General features: G+C 39.2%; 1 protein-coding gene across 2 annotated transcripts; it reads right to left on the bottom strand.

The window, feature by feature from the left end:
• On the bottom strand, positions 1-27,952 carry KAT7 (lysine acetyltransferase 7). 2 transcript variants are annotated; one of them, XM_063110240.1, is made up of 15 exons: positions 27,794-27,952; positions 25,000-25,147; positions 22,165-22,341; positions 20,949-21,188; positions 17,950-18,032; positions 14,683-14,772; positions 13,187-13,285; positions 9,898-10,008; positions 8,193-8,384; positions 5,676-5,765; positions 5,320-5,460; positions 4,134-4,227; positions 3,032-3,178; positions 2,317-2,423; positions 1-1,693 (listed from the first exon to the last, which is right to left on the bottom strand). In XM_063110240.1, exons 1-15 carry the CDS (start codon positions 27,806-27,808, stop codon positions 1,592-1,594), a joined length of 1,836 nt encoding a protein of 611 aa, XP_062966310.1. In that variant the 5' UTR covers positions 27,809-27,952; the 3' UTR covers positions 1-1,591. The 2 variants fall into 2 exon arrangements, with proteins under 2 accessions (XP_062966310.1, XP_062966311.1); XM_063110241.1 differs by lacking the exon at positions 14,683-14,772.

Below are 27,952 nucleotides of genomic sequence, written 5' to 3'. Positions count from 1 at the left end.
TTGAGCAGAGAACATGCTTTATTGAGTAGATATAGAAGAGCACATTCTACCACATGTGGGGAAGGGTTTAGCTTCTGTAAAAGGCCTTTACCCCTTAAGAAAATCCACAGTGAAGTTGCTTTTGGATAACATTTAACAGTGACACTGAAACTGGAGGGGAGCTGCAATTGAACATGCTTAAAATGAGCTCCCCCCAACCCACAGTGAATATAAGTAGTGTACAGAAATGACAAGAAAAAGGCACAAATGACCAGAGTTGGGGTGTGGTAAGGGCTCCACATGAAGAAAGCAGTGTTGTAGGAGACCAAGTTGGGAAGGGTGACATGTTATACATCAAAAGCTGCCCCAAGATAGCAGGTTATAATGGGCTAGAGAGAAATTAGAGGGAACATCTCTTCCTTCACTTGAACAACACCAAAAATAGAGACCAGAGAAGAGAAGGATGGTGGCAAATCCCAAAAAGGATATGGAGGAGGAATTCTTGGAGGGGCAGAAGCACTTTAGTCCTAGAGGGAGGGTGAGGCACTGTTGAAAACAGAAGCAAACCCAGGCAGGGGTGGCCGTTCTGCTATGCTGAGTCATGGGCTGAAATGTCAAAGTCACTTTCAATCATTTTCAGCTTCTCCCAGGATGTTTGGACAAAATCAGTGCAACTTACAGGGAAGCATAGGTGTACTATATTAGACTGGTACAGGTGAAAAGGTTTTTGCAGTATAATTAACCAGTTAACGTGTGGCATGAAAGGGAAAACTGGAAACTATTTTGGCACCTGCAAACGTAAAAAGGGGCAAGGAGTAAAGAGAGAAGAAAACATTTGCTATTGTGCACCTTCTGGTGAGCAGAGAAATATCCATTTCCTTCCACCAAGACACTGCTCAATGCCTACAGATGAACTCAAATGAAAATATAGAATCACCACCTCTGAATTCTTCTCTCCATCTCATTCAAATGGATTATGTGCTGCTGCTAAGACTAATCCCTGGGAAACTCTTCAAAAGTATTTGGCTCTAGTCAGCCTGACACTGATCAAAAACAAGTCTTTCAATAAAAATGGAGGAAAAAAATTTACAGCAAAATGAAATCCAAAGTGAATGGACCCCTCCCAGTACACAAACACTCACAAGTGCTACCTCTTCCCTGTCCCTCCACAAAACACACATGTAAGGAGAAACTGAAAAGGTCTGGTGGTGGCAACCATATCTGCAGGTCTGGTGACCAAGTGGCAAGAAGCACTAGTACAAAGTTTAGAAGACACAACACAACCTCATTGGGCTAGAGAACATGAGGAAAGAACCAGTGACTGGACAGGTACAGTACCATAACAGAACTCCTTGGGTCAGTGCTATGAGGGATCTGCACTCAAGTTTAATACAGATCTCATCCAGGCAACCTCACTGAGGCCGAAACAACAGTTCCTCAGAACCAGCGTCTGCAGTGTACACGAAGGTCGGAGCCAGGACAGTCCTGAGGGGGATGGCCTTCCCAAAGGATACTGTACTTGCCAATCACAAGAGCAACAGACATGACAGACAGATCCCTAGGGTACGGATTCCTACTGCTGGGGTTCGCTGGCTCAGAATGACAGGTCACTTTAAGTGCCCTTGGGAGGGGTCCATTTTAAGCAGCTTGGATCCATGGTTTTATTGGAGTTGGACCTTTTGGCCTCTTTGGCTATCCACTCATCAATCAGGTCCTGGGAGGGAGAACAATGAGAAAAGTTATTATACACATTCACATTGGGAATCTTTAAATTTAGATTCCAAAATGACTATTAGCAAAGAGGGAATCACCAAAGCATACCTTTTGATTTACATGCTGCTTTCCTATCTAATCCATTTCTTCCTACTTTGCCCTCATTGAAAACTGAAAATCATCTATCTTTATTATACATATGAGTCAACTAAACAAATTAAAAGTGGGCAGTATTAAAGGAATTTACAACATTTCCACAAGCCCCAAAGTTTGCAAGGATTCCCCTCTAGAGATGGGCAATTTTCTCCAATTTAGGAAAATCATCAAATGATAGAAGTGCTGTACAACATAAAGCTGCTTAACTGGAGCTGCTTAACTCATGTCACCCAAATTTGAGACAGGGCTTACCAAAAGCTTCTGATAAGCATAAGGTAGGAGATAAACTTAGTACTAAAGGCAACACAGGCATTACTGTCAGCCAAATAAATAAGACCCAGTAAAAGGTGCGTGTAGGCAAACTCCTTTAAGAAGGGAAGGTTGCCTTTTGAATGTTAAGGTCCCCACTGTGCTCTGCTAAGCCTCAAGGGACATTAGCAATGGACAAACAGCTGATAAAAATCTTACCTGTCTCTTTAAAACTAGGTGTTTTCCTTTCCAATACTTGAGCATCTGAAGGGCTTGCAGAGTGCTGACAATGTCCACGGGATTCACAGCCGTCTCCTGGCTAATTTCTGAAATAGAAGAGCAACTGAGGACTTAACCAAAGTGCAGATGTGCCCCCACCCCCCACCCCAGCCTCCTTTCCCTTAGGGGAAATCCAAATGCACTCTAAATGGTGGGAATCTTCAATACTCAACCCAATCTGTTCAGGAAAAGTTTATGAATAATTCATTTGACCAGCCAAATTACAGAAAAGGGACATTACAGCAAGAGTATAAAGAATGGCTCCTTAGAAATCAATGTCAAATATAGACCCCACTAAATTCTTCCACCCCTGCATAAATATGCAAGGGTGTCTTTCTTAGGAGCTCCTGCATGTGCCAAAAGACTTGCAGAAAAGTTTTCTTCTTGACTTTTGTAAGAATGAGCGTTAGCAACTCCAGATTTGAGAAACCAATTCATGACCATTCCCAGGGCCCAAATTCTCCGAAATCCTTAGCACCTATAGTGAGAGTCTCCATACAGTCCATACCAAGTGGACCTTTTAGTCAGATGAAACACAGAATGAGGCATTATCTCCGTAGGTTACAAAGCATGAACAGGGGCCAAGTGGAAAAGTTAAAATATCCAGTGGAGTTAAATCTTGGGTAACAACCATTCCAAAGAATCAAAAACCAACCTTTGATAGAAATTTCTTTGCCTTGGAAATTATGCAGGTAACGGAGAAGCACTTCTTTCCAGTAACTACGATAGCTTATGAGCCCCAGATCCGAGAGTGGACGTTCTGGGGAACCAACTTTTTCTTCCACTTTGGAAAGCAAATAACCTGTGAGGGAACAAATACACTGTATCTCATCTGAGTAGCAAAGAACAGTGTGCCAACATTGGAAGAAGGTTTAAGTACCGTCCACTTTGCCATATCAATTCAGGCTCAGCCATTCATTCCATGGAATACCATGTGGCTGTTTAAAAACACCTTATTTAATATACATTGTTGATTCATTATCATTGTACTCAGGGCTAACAGCTCTGTAACTCGTGCCTGAAGAAAGCTTAACTAACCACGGTAAGGTCCATCAGTCTTCCTGTGCTCAGGAACACTGTCCAGCACTTCAGCAATGTGAGAAGAGGCCACTGTAAATCACCAACAAAAAGCACAAAAATGAAAAAGATGGTTCTAACAGACTATGAAAATGACCCTTGTTTACAATATGAAAACTGAAACAGGGCTGAACTCAGCAGGGAATGTGTGCATCCAGTGACTCTTCTAATTTTTGATGCTCTGAGCATGTCTGTGAATGACCACAAAACTGCCAAGATTGATTTTGGAGTTACAAATAAATTTTAGTGAGCAGACAAACACAGAATCAACAATTAATAAGGACAGAGTGTATTTCTCAAAGCCTCTGTCAGGTAAATGGATTACCTCTAGACAAGTCCTTACAAAAGTGAAATCCCCAACATCAAGGAACAGATTTTAAGCCTTATGCATGAATGTGCTCTGTTTAAAAGTCTCAAACCGGGATAATCCTAAAGAGCTTACTTTATCATCCTCTCTATCTCCTACTAATTAAGTACGAGCTCAGGGTCCTGTATTCACTGAGAGTTCAAAGTGTATCACAGGCAGTCTGACAATGTTTAGGTTTTCCCCACTTGTTCACTCATATACTATCAGTGTATTTCCACTACATACCAGGAATTGCAGACCAGAGGACAAAAGGACAAATAATATTCACATGATCCCTGCCTTATGGAGCTTACAACTTAGCAGTTTCACTTACTGAAATCAATGAGCATCTTGCCATAGCCCTGTCTCATGTACTGAGGCATCGTAAGGATACAGGATACGTTGTAGTTGAGGAATGAATTCTTTTCCTAAAATCAAGAGCAAAGAAACGAGCAGGTCATGAGGGTTTGCAACCAAAGATTTCAGTGCTCCCACAGATAGAAATAAGGCTGCTTGCAAAATATCTGGCTAACCAGTCCCAGGGAGTGGCTGTCAGACTCATAGCTGTTACATCCACACCCTTTATGATGGCCAAAGCCATTAAACCCAGGGTTACCCTAGTTCTGATACCTTTAATTTCATTTTAAGGGGGCCAACTCTGGGTTCGTTATAGCCACAGAGCAGGGCAAGAAGGTTAAGATTGCTGAGTCAGTCTATAGCAGCCCTCTTTAAAAGCAATTTTTCAAAAGATGACTGCCTACTAAAAGAGAAGGGAAGGAAACAAAACAGTAAGTCCCTATTCTGGAAGGAGATCGAAAAATAATCAAATCACATATGGATGATTCCATTTATATGTAATGTCCAGAACAGGCAAATTTATAAAACGGAAGGGCTGGAAGGGGTTGAGTGGAAATGGGGAATAGTTACTAACATCTAAGGATTTTCTTTTCAGAATAATGAAAATTGTGGTGATTACACAGTGGTTGTACAATTCTGTGAACATACTAAAAACAACTGAATTGTATACTTTTAAGTGGGTAAACTGTAGGTATCTGAATTCTATTTCAATAAAGTTGTTATACTAAAAAGTCATGAGCAAAAAAATCTGGCCTTGGGTCTTTAAAGGCACAGCAGTGTTATCATGATGGACTGTGCTAGAAGGAGCCCAGCTAAAGAACCACTAAAAGAAATATATTCCTGGTTTTAAGCTAATAACACAGGGGAAGGCAAAGCCAGGAGAGTTGGCTTGACTATAAGATATGAGCTTGTGGGTTAAGAGGGAGAACCTGGCCAGTAACTGATAGGCAGCTCCAGAAATGAATAAATCAGAAGCTTTTAATAAAGAATTACATGTTATCATTAAATAATCTTTGACACATGATGTCCCCCTCTTTTTAAGGGAAGATATTTTATCATTGCCTCAGGTACTGCCTCTTCCTGTCAGGGATTTGAGCCCCCATATGCCAACATCATTCACCCTGCAGTGGCCATTAGCTTCTTAATCTCCAGATCCTGCTGACCTTAGAAAAATATCCAATCAGGTGACAGCCAGTGTTGTCCGCTTCTGTCATAACATAGAACAGGAAGGGTTCCACATCATAATATAACGTCTTGTGGTCCAGAAAAAGCTTGGCCAACAGGCACAGGTTTTGGCAGTAGATCTGGAAGCAGAGAAACAAAGTTCATGTGTGGGCCAGTGATTCCTCAATTTATCAGAAAAAGGGCTAAAATTAACGATCACACATTATTAATGAAACAGAAATTGTGTGTTTTGGCAAGAAGAGAGATATATCTCCTTTACAGGGTGTGATGAAGACATCCTGAAACCTGTACAACAAACATTACCACCCCTCTTTCTTAAGTCACTACTTTTTACCTTGTTTTTCTTGCCATCCACTTCAAACACAGAGATTGAGCCTTTGCGATATATCTCATCACCAGGTGGGTGTTTCCACACACACTTGGCCTGCAAGAGAATGGAATTCACATCAGGGAATCAAAGCCCTCCCAACAAGGCTGCTCTTCAAAGAAATCATGGGTCAAATTTAGTTAACTGAGCTGAGGGACAGTTGGACATACTTGAGAACACAGCAAAACAGAAATTTTTTCAGTAAAACAAACAAAGGCTTCTGAAGTCATTACATTTATGGCATTTTTACAGCAGTTCCGAACAAGTTTTCTGGATTATATTCTGGCACTATTTTAGCCCTAGAGATTAAAATCATCAGCGAGATAAAGAAGAACACCCTTTCTTATTATAAAATGCCTCACGCCAACAGGAAATTCTTAAGCAGCTTATTTCCAGCAGCTTAGAGCTAAGTACTTCACTCTTACCTTTACCAATAATTTCTCTTTGCCGCCTAACTATTATGTTTTTTTCTCAGATTAAAAAATCTACCCACAATGATAAAAACCATTCACCACTATCTGCACATACCACCCACCCCCCACTTCTTCCCCATGAATGTATTCTCTCTGTTACACAACGAAATAAGAGAAAGTCCTTCTGTGGGTTAAAAAAAAAGTCAAGGCAGCCTGGTCAAGCAGCAGGAAGCTGGGGAGCATTTGGCCACAAGGGGGCACAAAGTATCACCCTTTCCTTGCACCCAATTGCTAATATAGCAGTTTTACCGCAGCCAGCAACTGCTGTTATAGGTGAATTCTTGAAAGGTTTTACGTAAATACATTTCAAAATATTGTTTAAAAAGTATATGTATATGGAACACTTTCTATTAAACAGTTTTATTGTGACTCTTTTTGTCGACCAAAGAATTATGTTCCAATTTTGTCACATGTAAATGCAAATATTTATCAACTGGAACTGCTTCAAGAAAGCTCCACCGATAGTTTGTTCTTCTTTCCACCCTTTACTCATACTGGCTCTTTTCAACAATAAGCAAACCAATACAACAATTATTTGTTTAAAAACAGAAGGCATGCCAAAGAAAGACTGTTCCAGTGGTTACACCTAAAGTAAAGGGAATCAGAATACACAGGGATTAAAAGAAGTCGGCTGGCCAGTTAGCTCAGTTGGTTAGAACATGGTGCTGATAACACCAAGGTCTGGGGTTTGATCCCTGTACTAGCCAGCCACCAAAAAATAAAAATAAAATAAGTTTGTATTTCCTGAAATTTGATTTTTATAACTCTCATAAAATAGAGTAGATCCTAAAATAGCTAGAATACTTATTTGGTCCTCAGATTTATCTACTCTTTTTCTCTCTCTACTATTTTTGCCCTTCTGGCTATCTCATTGGTTAATGTCATTAAATAACCAAAAACAAAAAGAATAAGGTACAAATGGTAAGTAGTTCAAATCAATAGAAATACCAGTTTTACTTAGCTCCACGGTCTAACATCTGTGCCAGTGTCCAGTCTTCCTGCCACCCTTACTCCCTGTGCCCTAGTGTCTCCACCAGTCCTCATACATCACCTTCCTTCCATTTTTCTATCCCCAGACAAGTAAAATGGAGAGCTTAAGTCAAAGTAGCAGTTCTGGGCCACAAAGCTATAGACCATGTGCTCCAGTTAGGAAAACAAAAAAGCAGTATCACAAACTGGGGAGAAGAGTATAATAAAAGAAACACAGGAGGCCTGGATTGTAGATGTAGAAATCCTGGAAAATAAAGATGAAAGGGAAAGGAAGAAGAGACATCTGAAAAGGCCTTAGGAATGAGAAAAGATTTCTCTGTCTGAAAGACTAATCTCTATCCTTTTCCTCATCCCTCGTCATGACAGAAATTCCCTTTTAGATAAGGTTTTTTATTCCACAACTAGGGAGAGAAAAATGACTTAAAGCTGCAAAAAATCTAGTAAACACATTTGTCAACAATAAAATCAGATTCAAGTCTTTATTCTAACAGGAAGAATGTTCAGAAACCAGAAAGCACTAAACAACTTGAGGGTGAGGCACCAAAGGACCCATTCTGTTAATTAATTTAATAATCTGTCACAGGCTGATCTCCCTTAAACAAGTTTTCATTCAACACACATTTACTGGACATCTACTGCCCAAGCTAGTTACTAGGGATACAAAACTGAGCCATGCTGTCCCTGCCCTGTCTAATGAAGTCTATGTATTTTCATCTAGTTTGGAACACACAAAAACTATCGACAGAGTTAATTCATATTCCAAGGAAGAAATGGAAAATAGTAGGGAGCAAGAAAAAAGGCAGGGAGAAGTTAAGGCCCTTCAGCTGTTTTGGGTACCACCCAGCACCAGCCATGCCACAGGCTGTATACTCTCACCCTGAACTGTGGCTTTCAATTTCCTATTTCTTTTTCCCATTGCTGTGGACCACTAAGAGTTGCCTCGACAGATATTACCTCTAGGGCAAAACCCACATAGCTTATCACCATCATGATCAAGGCAGAGGAACCCAAGACAACTTACCATGTGCCGACGGAGTATTGTTTGGCTCTTCATATATTTTAAACAGAATTCACACATGTAGAGACGTCCCAGCCGTGCATATTCTTCAGGATAGGGAGAATGGTACCAAGTATCGAGCTCATAGCGGCCAAAAGCAATTGTCTTAATCATGTTGCTCCCCTCTGTGATTTGGCCTTGCAGCCTTAACTTCTCCTATTGCCAAGAAGAAATCAAGTCAAAAGAGGATGAGAATTTACCATCTTTGTTTTAAAAAGCCTGTTAGTAAGCTTATGTGCATACCACCATACTAAACTTATGAAAAAAATCAGGCAGATTTGCCTTCTACCCATGAGAAACACTAAAGAGAGCTATGTGGGCATGGGAAATCAGGCAGGTTTACAGAAAACTTACTATCTGTATCACCCAGAGCAGAGGTCTTAACAGAAAGTAGTTTCTCTGCTCCCTACCACTGTGGCTTGGGCCTTATCAGAAAGAGCCCTCGGCAACAAAACTTCATTTTTATCAGCCTAAACCAAACTGAATTATAAAGGGAATCCACCACAGATACAAACTCCCTACCTTTACAAAATATTCTAAAATGAAACAGAAAAGATAATTTAGAATGGCCTCACTCATCTGCAGAAGCTTTTATAAAGCTCCGTGAATCTTTGTGACATATATCTATAATGACCACTTTTAAAAATAAATTGTGGGCCCTTTAAAAAATATTTTTGAAATCTGGATGACAATTTAATTCTGGAATTTAAACTCTAGAAAATATTTTTAGATATTCATCTCCTTTCAGTGGCTATGAATTGGCTACAGAAGTTATGCTTACAAATTTGTAATGCATAACTAGGTGAAAAGGTGTGAAAGACTGTCCTAGGAAATGCTCTATTCCAGAATAGGACAGAGAAAACCAGCAGCAGTAGCAGCCTATCCCAGCCAAGGGTAGCCATCAGACCCAGCCCCTACCAGTTTTCAACAAGTCTAGTATTCGATATAATGAAAAACAGCGGGGGGAGGGGGGTTGTACATAGAAATGAGATTAAGTTTACAAACCAAGGCTCCTTGAATATATTTAATCTGCTAAATCAGGAGTAATTACCAGAATTTTCTTCAAGCAAAGTTGTTAAAAAAAATTCTGCCTATGGCATCAGAACTAAGTGTGAACTGTAAATAAAAATCCAAACAGGAAACCACCTTAATATATAAAACCTAGCTGTGTCAAAGATTAATTCTAAAATATCTGACAACAAGCTTTTCCATTATTCAGCTTCACTGTTATCTTCATTCTTTTATGATTAACTGTATTAAAAGGAGAGTTTCAAAAAAAAAAAAGAGAGAGTGTGTTTCTGTTGGTATGAAGGAAACAGAGATGCATATATCCCAGTCTAGGGGTTCTCAGAATTGCAAATCACCCCACTGAGACAAAGGGGCACCTACTGTTTTATCCAGCCTCACCCCCTCAAGCCAAACTGGTACTTCCAGGAGTTGAGGTGGAAAGGAGGGAAAAATTCTAAGAATAAGGGGATGGGAGGAGGGGTGATTAGTTTTAAATATGAATGGGAAAAGCAGTCTCAAAAAGGCCAGCTGGGGAAAGGGGAAAGAGACTCAAGCAGCAAGGTACATTTAATTCCCATCAGACTAATTGCTAATCATTTTTCTTGGCACTTCTAAAGTGCCTTTCACAAGTGGTCCTCAGCTTGGAGGTTTTAACACTCACCAAATCCTCTGAAGCTCGGGCTTGTGCTCTTCGGAAAAGATCCAAGTCATACTCGCTTGTCAGGTTTTCCAAGAGAGGTTCCCGAGTGTTCCCATAGGTCTGTCTGTGTTCCTAGGAAAATAACCAGAGTGTGATATTCTCTGCTTCTAAGAACTTAATCTATTTCATTTCAATCGATGCCAACCACAACCATAAGCTACTTACTTAATACCTACATATTAGGTGCTAGGGATTGAGCACAAGACATACTATTTATTAAGTTAACTCCAGCAGACACCCACTATCAACCCTAGTGAGTCTGGAGAGGAAATGCTCCTACGCTTTCAGAATGGGAGTTTCATTCTTCTGTCTCTAAACGGGCACCTCAAGGATCAATACTCTATCCCTAAATTTTTTAATCTGAAAATGTGCATGACCATACAAATGAATAAATTACAACAAACCCAGAAGCACTACACATTCCTAGAATCCTGAGATCTGCAAAGAACCTTGGTGGACACTCCCTAATTTAAAAACAAAACACACAAACAAAAAACAGATTCTCTAAGCCTTAGCATCTAAGATTTTAGACTGAAAAGAAAACCTGTAAGTAGGGACAGGCAGGTGAACTAAGCAGTCCTGTGTAAATTCTTTCATTTGAATTGCTGTGGCCACCATTACACTGTTGACCAAAGGCGTAATGCTGTCACTAAAAATCCAGCCCAACTGCACAGCTGAAAAACAGGCAGGACTCTTTTAAAAAATGTCCTACTAAATATTAAGCAAGAATAAAAGAAGAAAAGCCTTAGAAAATTAAAAGTATAAAAATAATCCAGTTTTAAATAACTTTCAAATCTTACCATGACAGCCACTACAAGTATACTTTCCCAGGAAATAAATTCCATAAGGAAAACTTCTCTTTTAAACCTTTGCTTCTAGGCCTTCCCACTCTGTTCTAGGCTCCACCTCCCACCCAGAGAATAAGAGACAATGGTGGTTAAATGGAGTGGATGGCTCACCCCAGGAATACATTGTAGATCTCACATATATATTAGCAAATGAAGAAACCATTCACAAGTATCTTTACCCCTATTAAAATTTCTTCCAGGGTTGATACCTGTTCCTGCCAGCCACCAAAAAAAAAAAAAATTTCTTCTGGTTAACTTAGGTCCATCTGCCATATAATGTATCTTTTTGAATTTGGGCTCTGTCACCTAAGATTTAAGTGTAAGTATTAGTCATTTCCTTTAGTTTTATAAATGTGGAAGGAAAAAAGCTTGGAAAAATCCTATCCAGCATTTTTATCAGGAAGTTAGGTCAAAATAACCTACCCCAAGGGAGGGAGGTTTCGGTAATGGGCCACAATAATCAACCACATTGTATATCGACAAAATAAAATTTTAAAATAAAAATAAATAAATTTAAAAAAAATAATAATAATAACCTATCCCAAATTACTGAAAAGCCGATGTTTATAACATGAAAAAAATTCAGGAGCTTTTCCTTCGGATGCACTTTATTTTTTTCTTTTTTAAAAGATGACTGGTAAGGGGACCTTAGCCCTTGACTTGGTGGTGTCAGCACCACGCTCACACAGTGAGCTAACCGGCCATCCCTATATGGGATCCGAACATGTGGCCTTGGTGTTATCAGTACCACGCTCTCCCGAGTGAGCCACGGGCCAGCCCTACTTCAGATGCACTTTCTACCTGTATAATTTTGGGCAATTTACTTTTCTAAGCCTCAGTTGTCTTGTATGTAAGACAGGTTAAACACCATCCATTATATAGGGTTATTAACATTAACCGAACATCATAACCACTGTGCCTAGCACATAATCACCCAATAAATAGTATTACTATATTATTACATCTTCACCCAGCGTGCAGATAAAAACACTGAACAAGACAGGGGCAAACATACAACCTGGTACCCTACAGCCCACTAACCAGAGCCTTCCCTCCACAAACCCAACATAGTCAGGTGTAAATGTTCAGCTACAAATTCACCCCACAATCCATCATCCATCTCACATTGACCTATGTCCATTTACTCATAGAGTTATTTTCAAGACAGTGATGACTGCCAAAAAAGTAAATACAAAGCTGGCTGGTTAGCTCAGTTGGTTAGAGTGTGGTGCTGGTAACACCATGGTCTGGGATTCAATCTCTGTACCAGCCGGCAAAAAAAAAAAGTAAATACATAGTTTGGAGTATTTCTGTCTTAGTGAAAATATGCTCTGACTTTCTAAATGGTCACAAACCACACATTTAATAATCTATTCTAATAACTAAATAAAAAAAATTCCAATTCTATAAAGAAATAAAAACACACATCAGAAAAAGACTGAAAGAATACACATCAAATGTTAAAGTGGCTTATATCTTGGAGGACGATTTTTATTGAACTTTTTCTTCTCCATACTTTTGTTATTTTCAGTTGTAAGCATGTATTAATACATTTATACTAAAATAAATCTTTACCTAAAAAACTAAATTTTATGCAAAAAATTTTTGAAGAACCTGTAATGAAGTGAAGATATCAGTTCAAGATGTTTGAGTGAAAAGACAGAATTCCAAGTGCTACATATAGTATAAATAAGGTATTATGTAAAAAGCCAGGATATATTCCAAAACGCTGGCTGTGGCTATTTTTAGGTAGTAGGATTTATGTTTTCTTCTGTATACTTTTCTTTCTTTTTTAAAAAAAGATGACCGGTAAGGGGATCTTAACCCTTGACTTGGTGTTGTCAGCACCATGCTCACCCAATGAGCTAACCAGCCATCCCTATATGGGATCCAAACCCATGGCCTTGGTGTTATCAGCACCACACTCTCCCGAGTGAGCCACGAGCCGGCTCCACTTCTGTATACTTTTCTTAATTGTTCTATATTCTCTATTACAAATATGCATTACTTTTGAAATTAGAAAAAAAAACGGTAAGATTCTACAAAAAGATCTATTATAGACTATACTTTTCCATTAAAATAAGTGGATTACCTCTAAGCTTGAATATTTTTCCTTATACACACATTTCCAATGCCACGGGGTAAATTTAACCCTTTAAAATTATAGTGAAGTTTACAAACAATTAGAGGATCAAATTTTTAAAAATCTAAATTCTAATTGTATTTCATTTTTCTAAGACCTCCTCCTGTTTCACTCTCAACTGCCCAGTTTTGTGGGATTATAGTAAGCTCTAAGTGCCAGAAAAGAGTCGCCTGTATTCAGTATTCACTTGATACACATTTGTAGAGAATAACAAATGACAAATTTGAAAGACAGAATTAAATGTCTGACTTTTACTCACTATATATTTCTCTTTCTGTTCTTTGCTCAGTCCAGAATTTCTTTTCTTCCTGAGTTCAGCCACCTTTTCCTTATATCGCAGCTGTCTTTCCGTTGGTGCCTAAAAGAAAAAAGGAGAAAACTGAGAAGCTAGCTAGAAAACTCATCATGAATTTAAGCTTCAAAATGAAAGTACCAAAAATTTTTTAAAATTTTTAAAGGAAGAAAAAAAACACTGGAAATGTTACAGCCACACTGTGAATTATTTGGCAATTTTAAAATTCCAAATTAGGTTCCCTCATCACCCAAACCACTACCTTTACTGCCAGTTAAATATGGGCTCAGAAATGCAAACTTATTTTAATATGAACATAAATTAAGGATGGAAGTCTCCACAAAAGCAATGGGAATAAAATAAAGATCATTTCAACTCAGTAAGCATTTAACGAATGCTTAGTGCATTCCAAGTAATGGAACTGACATGATCAACAGTGATACAAAAATAAATAAAAATAGAAAAACTGAATAAGAACAGAACCCAAGACAGACAATGAAGAAAAGTATAGCTATCACTGATGGAATGCTTTCTACCTGCCAAGCACTGGGGATAGGTACTTTAGATACATAATTTAGCTGATTACCCTGCCAGGTAGGCATTATTCATCCTTTTTTATTAAAAAAGAAATAAAGTTTAGGGAGATTAGCTGACCTGCCCAAGACAACACAGCTGGAGTAACAGAGTCACAGTATTCAAACCCAGATCTGCTTGGCCTCAAAGCCAAACTTCCTCATCACCATATTTCCTCCACTCTTCTACCCGCCTATAATCTAACCGCAAAAACAGACACCTAGATGGTGAGCTATGTACATGTGACAAAGGCTAACATTTTGAGAACATTACAATGGAAATACATGTGAAAAAAAATCATTAATGGTGGGAGAGGATTTGGGAAGAATTGCTACAATAGCTGAGAGCTTCACAAGACCTTGAAGGATAAATACAATCTCTTCTTGGTACAGGTATAGAGTTCTAGGCAGGAAAACAGCAAGAGTAAAGACCAAAGGCATTTAGGAAGGAACAAGGAATTAAGTGCAATCAATGCGGCACGAATGTTCAGAGAGGCAGAAGAAGGTTTATGACAGAGCCAGGATGTTTCCTGGAAAGCAAGGGAAGAGAGAAGTAGAAAAAAAACCGACATAGTCAACATGCATCAAATGCTACGGAAAAGCCACTGGTGACCCTAGAAAAGTGCCAGGAGAGGGGAGGGGTTTGAAGGCAAACTATAATGGGTTAAAAAAAAAAAGATAAAAACAAGGATACAGAGCAACAAAGTGTAATCTTTCAAATAATCAGAGTAATCTTTTACTTTTACTATTACTATTATTATAAATGGCACAATTCCTTCATTTATGAGATAGAAGTGCTTGTTTTACAAAAATTTGCTACTTGAAAAACAAACAATTCTTAGTTTATGACTGGAAGACTGTGAATGGCCAGAGCTTTAACTAGGCCCATACCTGGTGCCTGGTTGAATGCCTGTTGTTGTCATCTTGCCTGTGGGACAGCATCCTTTCTTCTATCTGCTTATCCCGGCTCTGTGCTCTCACCTGCAACCATCAACAACGTCAATAAATCCACCTGCTTCTAAGACTACGTTTACTCAACGTGTAAGAATACAAGAATAATCCCCTGAATTTACGTGTACTTTTACTTTCAAAGGGTCTTCACACTTATTACCACAATCTCTACAAGAGATAAGGCAAGCTTCAGATTCTGCTTTCTCAGCCATTAACTGAGGATCAGAGAAGTGAAATGATCAAGCTAAATCGTGGTAAACCTTAAGTCTGATGACTCCGAGCCTGAACTCTTTTCACTCTACAATGGATGGGAAATGGTGTGAGGAAGTACAAGAACAGAGTGAGGAAATACAAAGAATATGTTAGAAAACCTGGGTTCAAGTCTACAGAAAATCTTAACTCTGCAATTACATGGCCTTAGACAAATCATATCAGCTCTCCGTAGTTATCTGGGAACTGAGGATCCAGTTCCAACTGCCTATTCAACTTCACCACTAAAACTCAGGAATGGTCAAAACAGAATGAATTCCCCCACAACTCTGCTCCTCTCCAAATCTCCCTAGTATCAATAAATGACAACACTATCTAAAGAGCTGATCAAGTCAAAAACTTGAGGGCCTAACCCGTGGCTCACTCGGGAGAGTGTGGCGGTGGGAGCGCAGCGGCGCTGGGAGCGCTGAGGCCGCAGGTTCAGATCCTATTTAGGGATGGCCGGTGCGCTCAATGGCTGAGCGCGGTGCGGGCAACACCAAGCTAAGGGTTACGATCCCCTTACCGGTCACAAAAAAAAAAACAAAACTTGAATGCCATCCTTTTATCTCACGCCTCACATGGAATCCAACAGCAAGTCTACTAGGTTGCCTCCCTCTAAAATATAACCTGAATCCAACCAATTCTTAGAATCTCCACTGACACAATGCTAGTCCAAGCCACCATCAATGGACTGCTGGACTTTCTTTCTAAGCATTCTTCCAATCACTCTAACCCGTGGCAACTCTTGCCCCCACAGTCCATTCTCCACATACTAGCAAGGTGTCGCTTAGAAAAAAAGGTGTTTAGGAAACCATATCATGCCTCTGCTCAAGCCCTCCACATGCTTCCCATTGCCATCAGAGGGAAAACATACTTGTGTGCCAAGGCCTATATGAGCCTTCATGATCTGGATGCTGCTTCCTCATTCCCCATCACGTTGCAGCCACACTGGCCTACTTTCATTCTCTCATCCTCAACAGTTTATCTCCACCTCATGGTCTTTGCACTTGCTATTCCTTCTACTCAGATATCTTTTCTCCTAAATCTCTACATTCTGTATCTTTGCCATTATCCATGCCCCAGATGCCAATTCCTCAGGGACGTCCTCCTTGACTGCCCTAAGAAAAGCAGTGCTATAACCACCCCCCCAAAACAGTCACTCTCTTTATCTTTATATCTTTACAGTCACTCTTCATATCTTTTCTCACAGTACTTATCACTACATGAAATTCTTATTTACCTATTAATTTATAGGTTTATGTTGCTCCCCCCACAAAAATGGAAACTCCTTTAATGCACTCTTACATCTTATTCACTGAATCCTCAGATATCTGTAACAGCGCACATGCAGCCACAGAAATATATAACTAAATAAAATTGATAATATAACTGATCACAAAGGTTTCCTGGGAAACTCAAGAGCAATTATGTATATGCAGGTAGTTTTAAAACTCTAGAGCTCTTAATAAATGTGAGAAATCAGTCCAATGTTTTCATTTGGGATTCTAAATGCAATAAAAATACATCAGCTTTCAGAAATTCTCCTGATCCTCCAAAAACATGTTCCAATAGTAGAGATAAATTATGCTGAGCTTACTTCCCCTTGTAAAGGGAACAAAAGAAAAATTCAGGATAGAAATGTTTTCCTTTTTTCAGAATTTTCTTCCCCAAACTCAAAGTTTTATTTTCCTAAAATAAAATTGCGTAAGGTATTGCTATAAGCCAAAAAATTTAAACATTATACCTTAGGAAGATTTTTATGTAAAACCATCAATCGTATCTGATCATTATATTTAAAGAAAAGTGGTAGAGGACAACTCTCAAAAAAGAGAGATCACAGTTATATTCAGAGAAAGAAGTACCTAATGCCTTGTCAGCTTCTGATGCAGATGTGAGCAGAGGTATTCCTGTTCTGCTCTGGTCTCAGACTAATGGGAAGACAACAGAAAGACCTACCACTTACTCTTTCACAAAGCAAGAAACTGCCTTGCTCACAAAAAGGTTTGGAATGAAGAAAAGTAAGAGTAAGATCATCAACCTTAAAATCCATATAAGCATTGAAAGTATACTACTTTACTGAAAGACTAAACACACAAAGAAAGTTTTACCCCTGTGGTCTACTTGTAAATAAGAGAACATATTCCTGAATCAAGGACAATTAATGTTAGCTACAAAATTTAATTCTTCTCAGAATACAACTGGCTGGCTCTGATCCTGGGCTCATCAGCAAAGTAGTAACAACAAAAACAACAACAATACTTTGATCTAACCAGCTTGGATAACCTGTTCAAAACTACCTGAGCAATGCATTTATAATTAATAACATTTACAACTCTTCCTTCTCTATAATTAATTTTTTAGTTCCACACAAAATAGGATCATAGGCTCCACTCCTAAATAAATTATCCCAAATCCCTGAAGGTTATTTAGGAGCCATATTTTTCAAGAATTCAAAAGAGGAATTGACCAAGAGTAGACATAATTGATAGTTAACAAAAGGAAAAGTATTTTGAAAAAATGTACAGAGAAAGAGGAAAAGAATTAAGAAAAAGTTTTAAAAAGCAAAATGATTTCATAGAATTATAAGAAGAGAACTTAATGCATAAATATTGAGATCACATATTTATGCAAGTTACTCCTAAGTGGAAAAGGTCCCTAAACAGTCTTTGAGGTAATTTTTAATGGAAAAGACCAATGCCTGGTTGATGTTCCAAATACTCTACTCCTGTTAATTTCTTTTGAAACATTCATTACATATTGTAACTTTTTTACGAGTATTTGTTTAACTAGTTTTTTTAAAAGCACAATTGCTTTTTATTGTGTTTCCCCCACTACAATGTAGGACCAAGAACCCTGCCCATCTTGTTCATCACCGTATCCCCAGTGTTTAGCAAAGTGCCTGGCAAACAGTAAGAACTCAACAGGTATATGCTGAATAAATGAGAATATGATTACCTTGCATTCGTCAGCTGATAGGTTATGATAGAGTGGGCATCCTGAGATGGAAAAATGTCTCTCGTGCTTTCCTGTAAGATGTCCTGTCAAAGGAGGGAAAACTTAATATCAAGAAAGAAGACAAGCTTAGAAAGTTACATTTTTCTCTACAACAAGCCTGTTTTTTTGCTATATCATTTCTATCAAATATGTGTAATCAGATTGAATCCATTTAAGGTTAAGTGTTGTTAGGTCCATACTGTGCACCCACCATGAATTCTTGTCTTCTACAGGATAGATCTAGCAATTTTTGATCATACTTAGGTATGTTCAATATAAATTACAGTTCCTTCTGTTCTGATGATATATTTCTGAAATCCCAAAAGGTCATAAAGCTGTACATTTATAATAAGGCACAAAATTACACTCGAGAACACTTTCTTTTGGTGAAATTTAACTCTCCTATAATAAATTAATCAAGCTATATTTATAAACAACTTTTCTTTCTACTATGCAATGCTATCCAATCTAACTTAAATCCTTTGAATAATCTAAAGAAACTTATGAAAAATGGAGGAAAAATGGCCTTTTCTAGCATATAAGTAAACGTATTTTGAAAATTTTGAACCTCATTAAATAGACTCATTTTTTTGGAGGGAGGACTGGTTTTGTTTAAAAATTTAGGCTTTTCCTATAATCAAACTTTTTTTTTTTTTAAACATGACCGGTAAGGGGATCTTAACCCTCGACTTGGTGTTGTCAGCACCACATTCTCCCAAGAGAGCTAACCGGCCATGCCTATACAGGGATCTGAACCCATGGCCTTGGTGTTATCAGCAACACACTTTCCCAAGTGAGCCACAGGTGGGCCCTACAATCAAACTTTTAAACAGACAGCACAAGGCCTTGTAAGAGAGGAAAACATTAGGAATAACAACACAGAAAGCTTGTTTTATCTAAAGGGGTATTTCTTCATTCTTCTATTCCTCATGTGTTTTTTTTAAAACACACAGGGAACTGAACATTATTTCCTTTTTATACATCTCTACAACCAAGGACTTTATTAAACACCTAAGATTGAAAGGGCTGGTAAGATAATGCTAATGAAATAGAAAGATAAGTTAGCTAAGCTGAATTGCAAGCCAACAAAAATCATCACCTTTCTTTCATAGGAAAAAAGATATTTAATTTGGGGTAAAGGAGACATTGGGATTTAAAAAATTATACAGCATGATTTACAGCGCAAGCTTTAAAGGCCAGAAATAGTCCAAGTATCAGGGAGAGTGTTATTTTATGACATTCAGGCTGCCATTTCTCCGGGACTGTATTATTAAAAAATGCAATTTTAGAGATCCATATAATTACATGGGACACAAAAAACTACCCTCAGTGATTAAACACCATGTATATAAAATGTAGTGTCATCACCAAGGTCAAGGGTTCAGATCCCGATACCAGCCAGCCACCCAAAAAAATAAATAAATAAAAATAAAATAAAATGTAGTGCCACTGCTACAGCAAGCCTTGTTTTTTAAATTCTGTGTATCCATAATTTCTGAGTAAATTATTCAAGCCATGTCTTATTTTATAATATATAAATTAAAACCAATCTAATATATCTATATTAAAAGTTTTAAAAGTTACAGCTGATCTATTGACCTAGCAATTCCACTGCTATGAATCTATCATTCAGATTTTGCACAAAGACACTGAAATACATATGTGTAAGGCCATCTATTACAGTCTTATTCAACACAGCTAAAAAAGAGAAACAATCTAATGTCAATTAATATGGGACAATTTAAATAATTTATGATCTATCAATATAATCAAATTCTCTGTATCCTTTTTAAAAAAAAAAAAAACCTCTAAGTGCTAATAATGTAAAATATTCAGAATAAACAACCATTTGAATAGCATTTTCCCTTTCATGAATAACAAAAAAAAAATGTACATATATATGTACTTATGTGTGTATAAAAACTTACTAGAAGCATTCACCAAAAAACTATCAATAGTAGTTTTATATTTGGGGCATGGTTCTGGGGTTATAAGTGAAGGAAAACTTTTACTTAAGCACTTCAAGCCCTCCTGCTGGGTTTTAATCTTTCACAGCACATAATATTTTATAGCAAAATTATTAATGACATTGTTTTGCCTAAAATAAGGAGAACAGGACCAAGAATAATTTTGAAAGCTCAGGTACATACTTTTCCAGCTTCCAATATATTAAAGCCAAAAGTCAAAGAAAACTTTCCTGTGATGCAACATACTTATATTTACCCCATGGCCTACCCCACTAAGGGGCTAAGTCCTGGGCATAAGTAACACACGTCCGGTCTCCCACTCTGACCTCATCTCCTCTCCATTCTGATCATTCTCCCTCAGGCATACTGGCCTCTAAGTATTCTTCAAACTAGTTAAGCATTCTCTTGCCCCCAGGGCCTTTGCACTTGCTATTCCCTCTCCCATAATGCTTATCCTCAAATATTTAAATGCCTCACTCTCCCACTTCTTTCAGGTCTCTGCTCAAATGTCAATCTATCAGAGTAGGCTTTCCCTAACCAACTACACACACATACAGACACACACACACACACACACACACACACATGTACACGTACACCCATGTGTGCACACACACATGCAATATCCGACCATCGCAGCACTCCCTGTGTATGCACTATGTGCCATACAATGAGATATTTGGAGATAACTGGTTGTCTTCTTTGTTTTTGCCGGGAAAGGGAGGGAATTTTTCCCCGGGAAAAGCTCTCAATAAACTGAGTGCTTTATCATAGTTACTTTCCTTGCAACCAGATTTATTATTATGGACAATAGGCCAAGAAGCAGAAATGCTTTTATTCAAGTGGGCAACTCATTGTAACTCTGAGCACATGACCACTGAAGAGCCCAAGAAGGCAGATCACAACAGAACACAAAACATTTCTTGATGATTCTAATTCCAGAGGGAGACAGACCACAAAATACAGGTAGGCATGAAGCTGGGGATCACTAACCTAGAGAGTTACAGCCTGGTGTAGGACACTTCATATTGAAATTGTAGCTTTCATGGAAGCGACGGCGCTTGGGGCGATGAGAGAGGTCGCTGCCCGAGTCCTTCAAGGACATGTCTTTGGCAATGCTTTCATCGTGAGACACGTTGGGACTGGAGATGTCTATGTCAGACTCAGAAGAAGGTGCATTTCCAGTTGGAGTTCGAGGTGGTGACTCATCATGATCAGCTGTATTTTTAGTTTCTGAAGCAAAAGCAATTGGCAGAACTTGTGAATGCGGTGCATTTATTTAGAGGTTTACTATTCAGAAGAGTTTAGGAGCTTCCCAGATCCTCTTTCTATGATTTAACCAGTAACTTTTAGCTACTTATCTGCTATAAGGCTAAATCAAATGAAAAATGAAGAGACACTAACACCATTCCTCTTATGCAACTTTAAATTCTGATTAAAATTAAATTTGGAGTTTACCTAATACAATTTACTTATCTGTGTTTCTCCTGAGCTCCTAATGATAGATAATCAAAACCAGGTGGAAATAAATTTAAAAAACATTTCCATCTTACTTTCCTTCCAGGAGATACACAGGATACAAGATAAATGAAAACAGTTGTCTTTCTGGATGACAATGAACAGATCTGGTGTGAGAATGCACTTAGACTCCTGAGTTAGCTTGCTGGTAGTTTAACAATCCGATCTTGAAATTCCAGACTCAGGGGTTGCAAATCAAATGCCTACAAGGCAAGGTATCTCATTGTCCATCTAAAGCATCTCATTGTCCAACTACTGTTCAACTCCAGCCAATTATTACTATGAGTGAATGGCCAGCCAATGTTCCCAGATCTTTCCACTGTTTAAACCATTAATCCAGGATTTTATAAGAAATCTCTGTATTTTCAAATACAGGCAACAAATTAAAAAAATTTTAAACACTGTGAGAGCAAACCAATCGACCCTGTTGGCAGGCTAGTCCTAGCTCACTAGTGTATAATCTCTGCTCTAAGGCCTCTAATGTGGGCTGGTGAATCAGTCTCAATAATAACATTGCCCATTAAGGTCAAGAATACTCTAGTACCAAACTGTCCTCAGCAAGACAAACAGCATTCACCTAGCTGAATTGTTTTCAGTAGTAGGCATCTATCTGCAGTGGCTCCAAGACTCACTTAAAAGGAAATTGACAAGATCCTCTGTAATTGGTCCAAGTTATACCATACTCACTCACCTCTATCTGAAAAATCAACCACTTGCTCAGTTTCTGAGCCAGAAGAACGAGTCTGTCGAAGGGGGTATTTTTTTGGAGTCACTGGGGTGGGCTGCTGCTGACTACGGGTCACTCTTCTGGTAGAATAAGCAGGCTCCTCAGTGCCAAAAGACTGCAAATTTCGAACAGGACTGGAATCTGATCCCAATTTTTAAAAGATAATAAAATAATTAAAGGAAAAAGAAGGAAATTGGTTTACTTCCCATCCATATGATTTATTATTAGTAGTATATGCTCTTCCTCTTCATATTTCACATATTCCAACAAATTCCTTAAAATATCTATTTTATTAAATAAAATATAAGCAAAAGAGCCTAGCCCATGTATAGAGACGCAATATAGGACAGCATTGACAGTTTAGGTTCGGCAATCAAGACTGAACTTGATTCAACTGCTCTCCACCATACCAACTAGCTGTGGCATCTTTGGTAAGTTAGTCTCTCCAAACCTGTTTCCTGACCTAGAAAAAGGAAAATACTAGTAGCACATTCCTTATAAGTTTGTAGTGAGGAACAGGTGAGATCTTGCATGTAAAGTACTTAACACGATCCCTGGTACACAGAAAGTGCTTTATAAATATTAGCTGCATCCTTTCTTTCTTTCCTTATTCCAACCCACCAAATAATACAAATAATTCCTTTCTATAGGGGCCTATTGTTTCTTTTTGATTATTCTCTCTGACACTTTTTTTTTTTTTTTTTTTAAGATGACCGGTAAGGGGATCTTAACCCTTGGTGTTATCAGCACCACACTCTCCCAAGTGAGCTAACTGGCCATCCCTATATAGGAATCTGAACCCGCAGCCTCGGTGTTATCAGCACCACACTCTCCCGAGTGAGCCACAGGCCGGCCCATATTCTCTCTGATACTCTTAAGCAAAATCATTATAGATTCATAAAGATAAGGCAAGAATACAGCTTTTTAAGTTCTTTTGGATAGCAAAACCTTTTCTAAGGCACTCAGCAGCCTGTTTATATCTCTAACCCGATGACACAAGGAAATAAAAGAAATTCAAAGCTGAAATTAAAATGTATTTTAAACAAACAAAAAATCCTAAGATAATATGTAAATCTTACAGATTCTCCAAAGAAGAAAACTGAACTTCTCAAACTTTTGGGTGAGAAATGTTAGCACAAAGCAAAGTTATGTTTGTACACCTCCAAGGGCCTCTGTTCACCAAGGCAGTGTACATCTTGCTATGCAGAGGTCCACCTTACATAGACTACATTGTGAATGGTGTCCCCAAGCAGGTGAGCAACTCTGTAGTCATGGAGTATAATAACTAGAGAGCAACCCAGACCTCATGCATTTTCTAGCTGTTTTGAATATGTACAACTTTCAGCCGTCCAGGGCATGGCCAATTACACTAAGAACATTATGCCCCTTCCTTTACATATAATGTTCCCTCTGCCTAGAATAACATTTTCCCATCTTTTAACTTGTGAATTCCTACTAGATCCTCTAAAACTTCAATCTGGGAGACCTGCCTTAAGTTGGCTGCCCCATCACTGGTCTTTCATAGTACTCTATGCAAACCTCTCTCACAGCCCTTACCACAGCGTATTACCATTTTCAATTTACATATCTGTATCTCGCACAAAACTGTAAGCTCCTTAAGGGCGGGAACTATGATTTTTCTACCATGGTATCCCAGCACACAGCATGGCACCTGAATTATAGTAGCCATTTATCAACAGTCCCATTGCAATAAAAACTTGAAAGTTGAGGAATCAAAAGACGATAGCTATACTTCAGCTAAAATATTAAATTCAAAAATAAAGTTAGGAACAATCACGAAGACAGCATATTCCCACTTTCTTGCTTGAAAAACTAATGTTTTTCTCTCATTTTGCAACATGATCATATGCAGTAACCAAATCAACATTATTTAAGTGCTCAAGACATATTATAATTTTTCTCCTTAATCTATTATCACCTATTGATCATTAGCTTTGTGTATTAACTTCAACCTTCTTTCCTCCCTAGGGAATCTCAGAGTAGAACCAGAAGCGGTCACGTATACCCCTTCAAATATAAGCCCCGAAGGCTAAATGCACTGGAGAACCTTCAACCTTCCAACCCCAAGATTCTCAATTCTTTACTACCAAAGCAAAATTATCGATATTTATACACTGATATTTGGGTACAACTACTTATATCTATTAACTGTGTATCAGCCTACATTACAGAAGTAAACATGGTTTTAGAAGTTCTGGGCTTCCAGGCCAGCCCGTGGCTCACTCGGGAGAGTGTGGTGCTGATAATACCAAGGCCATGGGTTCGGATTCTATATAGGGATGGCCGGTTTGCTCAATGGTTGAGTGTGGTGCTGACAACACCAGGTCAAGGGTTAAGATCCCCTTACCGGTCATCTTTAAAAAAAAAAAAAAAGAAGAAGAAGAAGTACTGGGATTCCTCCAATAACAAGTTCAAGAGACTATTTTAAGTTCCTGAGCCTAAACCATTCCAACAGAAAGTGAAGAAATAGCATTCCCATTTTACCAATGGGAACACTGTACTCTTGGGGAAAAAAAAAATCAAATGACTCAAGACATATATGTGTCTCACACCCATTATACCAACCATAGTTCCTTTGGGTCTGCAAATTGGACAGCGTCCCCAACAGAGGCATTTTTAAAGACATTATACTTCTGAATTTGCTCTATATTTTACAAGTCATCTGTATACTGTTATCTACACCAAGCCAAGGGACCAGTTTCCACACTAACTAGCACAATAATATGATGACGAGTCAGTCAGCTGGGAGGAGTGGTCAGGAAGAATGAAGACTTTTACCTTGAGAACTCTGGCTCAGCCTGGCTGATGAGCGGGTGACTCGGGCAGATCGTCGGGATGTACCATCACTCTCTGAACTGTCTGTGTGCTCGAGATCTGTAGAAAAATCGGAATCTTCGGTTCCATCTGAACTACTGCCTGCATTCCTCTGTAATACCACAGATCCAGACATTAGCACAGAAGCATTTACTCTGTGGGTTTGTATTAACAATGAAAATCAAACAAACTGTGAGGCTGGAAACACCAAGTTCAAACCTAAGAAAGGACTCCACAAGCATTTCGCTGCCTGCCCAGAGCCAACTTCCCTTTATTTAGGATATTTAAATGGAACAACCTACAAATAAGGCACCTTTGTTAAATAAATAAAAAGAATTAATTCTTACTGTATTATCACTAATTCTGAACCAAGTCCATTTGGAGATCAGTACCACAAACTGGAAATAAAAGTACCCAACTCAAAACGGTCTTGCTGACACACCATGAAAAAAAAAGTCCAAGGTAGTGAGAAAAACACTGACGCTAGGCCCCATTTAACTTTAGAGTAGCCTTTGTTCAAAGTCTCCTTGAACAGCTATGACATCTAAAAAAAATACACTATTTCAAAATACCATGGTCCACAACTCTGATCCCAAAAGAACTTAAGCAGAAAAAGATAAAAATTCTTCTTTCTTATGCCGTCATCTATCGTTGAAGTTTCTCTACATGAATGCCACAAGTGCTGAAAAAGGCAGCTTGCACATGAAGACTCATGCGTACTCAAAACAGGGTTTTTTTTAAAAATCATCTTCTAATTAATAATTATATATCAATTATTAGCCTCCTGAGAACTGATTAGCCATAAAGATAACTTTTATCATTTAAGAATTAACACTATACCCTTTACTAAACCAGAAAGGGAAGAATATTTGCTGAAAACAATACCAAGCTTCAAACTACAAGTACCGATCATTTATTCAAAACTCTTAGGGCCAATTGTGTTTGTTCATAATTGTTTTTAGATTTTAAGAAAATACTTTGCATATATCCTGCAAATAACACCCCATAATCAAACAAATTAATATTTCTGCAGCAAAATATATAAAGTCATACACATAAGATGCATAAAACCAGAAGTAGCCTCAGAACAGTTTAGAACAGGTTTGCCACCAAACAACTTACTGAAAAATTTACATTTTTGAGAAGTCTGTGTATCTGGGAAATGCAGAAAGGGGACTGTGGACCTATTCCAATAATATTGCTGCATTTGGTGAGCCTTAACACAAATACTACTTACCAACTTAGGTCATTTTAGGAGACTTTAAAAAGTGTAAATAGTTGGGCCGACCCCGTGGTGCACTCGGGAGAGTGCGGCGCTGGGAGCGCAGTAGTGCTCCCGCCGCGGGTTCGGATCCTATATAAGGATGGCCGGTGCGCTCACTGGCTGAGCGCGGTGCAGCCGGTCACGAAAAAGACAAAAAAAAAAAAAAAAAAAAGTGTAAATAGTTAACTTGGAAAGCCTCTGAAAAGAGAAAGATTCTGCAGAAATGAGCAAGAATACCACCCAGCTTTCCAAACATTTCAAGGGTAACCTGCCCAGAAATGAGGGGAGGCCCCACAAAGAGTGACAGAAAATTGCTAGGATGAAGGGGGATTCTTAAAGGTCACCTAGTCCAATTACCCGGATATTTGAATTCCTGACCTCTGTCCATCCCTTCCTGGCTTAACCCTAGAACTCAGCTCTTCTCTCTGGCTTTCACCAATCTACTTCCCATCTTACTTCAGGGCAGATTAAACTGCTCCCTCCCTTCCCTCCTATAGCATTATGTATATACTTCCAAGTAGGGAATTTACTAGATCCTTCTACAGTTATTTTATGTCTGTTTTCCCCATCAGACTGTGATATCCTTAAGCCAGGGATCAAGTCTAATTAATTTCTGAATCCCCAGCAACCAGTACGGAGCAAGTAGTCAATAAAGATTTGTTGAACTGAATTAGATATGTTCTGTAGTTCTGGCTCTGCCGTGTCTTAAATGAGTGATTTGGGGCACTCACCAGGCCTCCGTTTGTTAAGTTTTAAAAAGAAGGGACGCGGGTATTCCTAGGTGATCTCATTAAATCCTTTCCAATTCTGGAAAGCTTTTTATTTTATGAACTGCATTTTCTAGGTGCTGTCGAACTAAGCGAATAAGGAAAGGTTAGGGTTTAGCCGCCCCGGGACTGAGTGAGATCCCTTGGGAGTGGGCGCTGGTTTTCCATCACCCAGTCCTCTGCTTTGTTGTGCCCCCTACCTGGAAAGGAAGGCAACCTCCAAAACCCCGCCTCCGCACCTATCAGCATTCCCACCCGGAAGGGCGGGGATTCGTGCCTCCCAATCGAGGCCCTGCTAAACCGCGCCCCCATGGGACAGACTGCCAAGCCCGGCCAATCAAGAGAGGAGGGATCGTTCTCTACAGCCAGTGGGAGACCGCTGGGGCTGTGCTCAGACACCGCCCCCGCACGCGGGGAGGTGACCGTTGGGCCCAAATCGGCGGCGTCATCAGCCAATCAATATGCTTCTAGACGTTTCAGCAACCAATTAGCAATAAGAACGCTTCCGATCCAGGCAAGCAGAGGGCGGGAATAGTTGCAAGCATAGGCCGAGGCCAGGGTCGGGCCCACATTTTTCTGTCGGGTATGGACGGAAGAGAGGTTGGCTGGGCTAGGTTCGGGGGAGAGAGACGTGGGAACCCAACCACTGTGAGGCGTGGCCAACTGCGTCACGTTCCTCAATCGACTGTCCTTAGAAACCCGCCATCCCTCTTTTCCCGTTTCTCACCTTCCTTCGCGGCATTGCCGGCGGCTGCAGCCCGATGGTTCCGATTCGGGCAGCGGCGGCAGCAGCAGGAGGAACGGTGGCTCCGGAGGGCTCCGTGGCGGCCTCTGTAGCAGTCCCAGTCCTGCGGACGATCCCAAGTGCCTCCTGCCTTTCAGCGTC

Source organism: Cynocephalus volans, chromosome 10 (assembly GCF_027409185.1).
Source record: "Cynocephalus volans isolate mCynVol1 chromosome 10, mCynVol1.pri, whole genome shotgun sequence".
In the NCBI taxonomy this organism is placed as follows: domain Eukaryota; kingdom Metazoa; phylum Chordata; class Mammalia; order Dermoptera; family Cynocephalidae; genus Cynocephalus; species Cynocephalus volans.
This window is presented reverse-complemented; position numbering and strand designations above follow the sequence as displayed.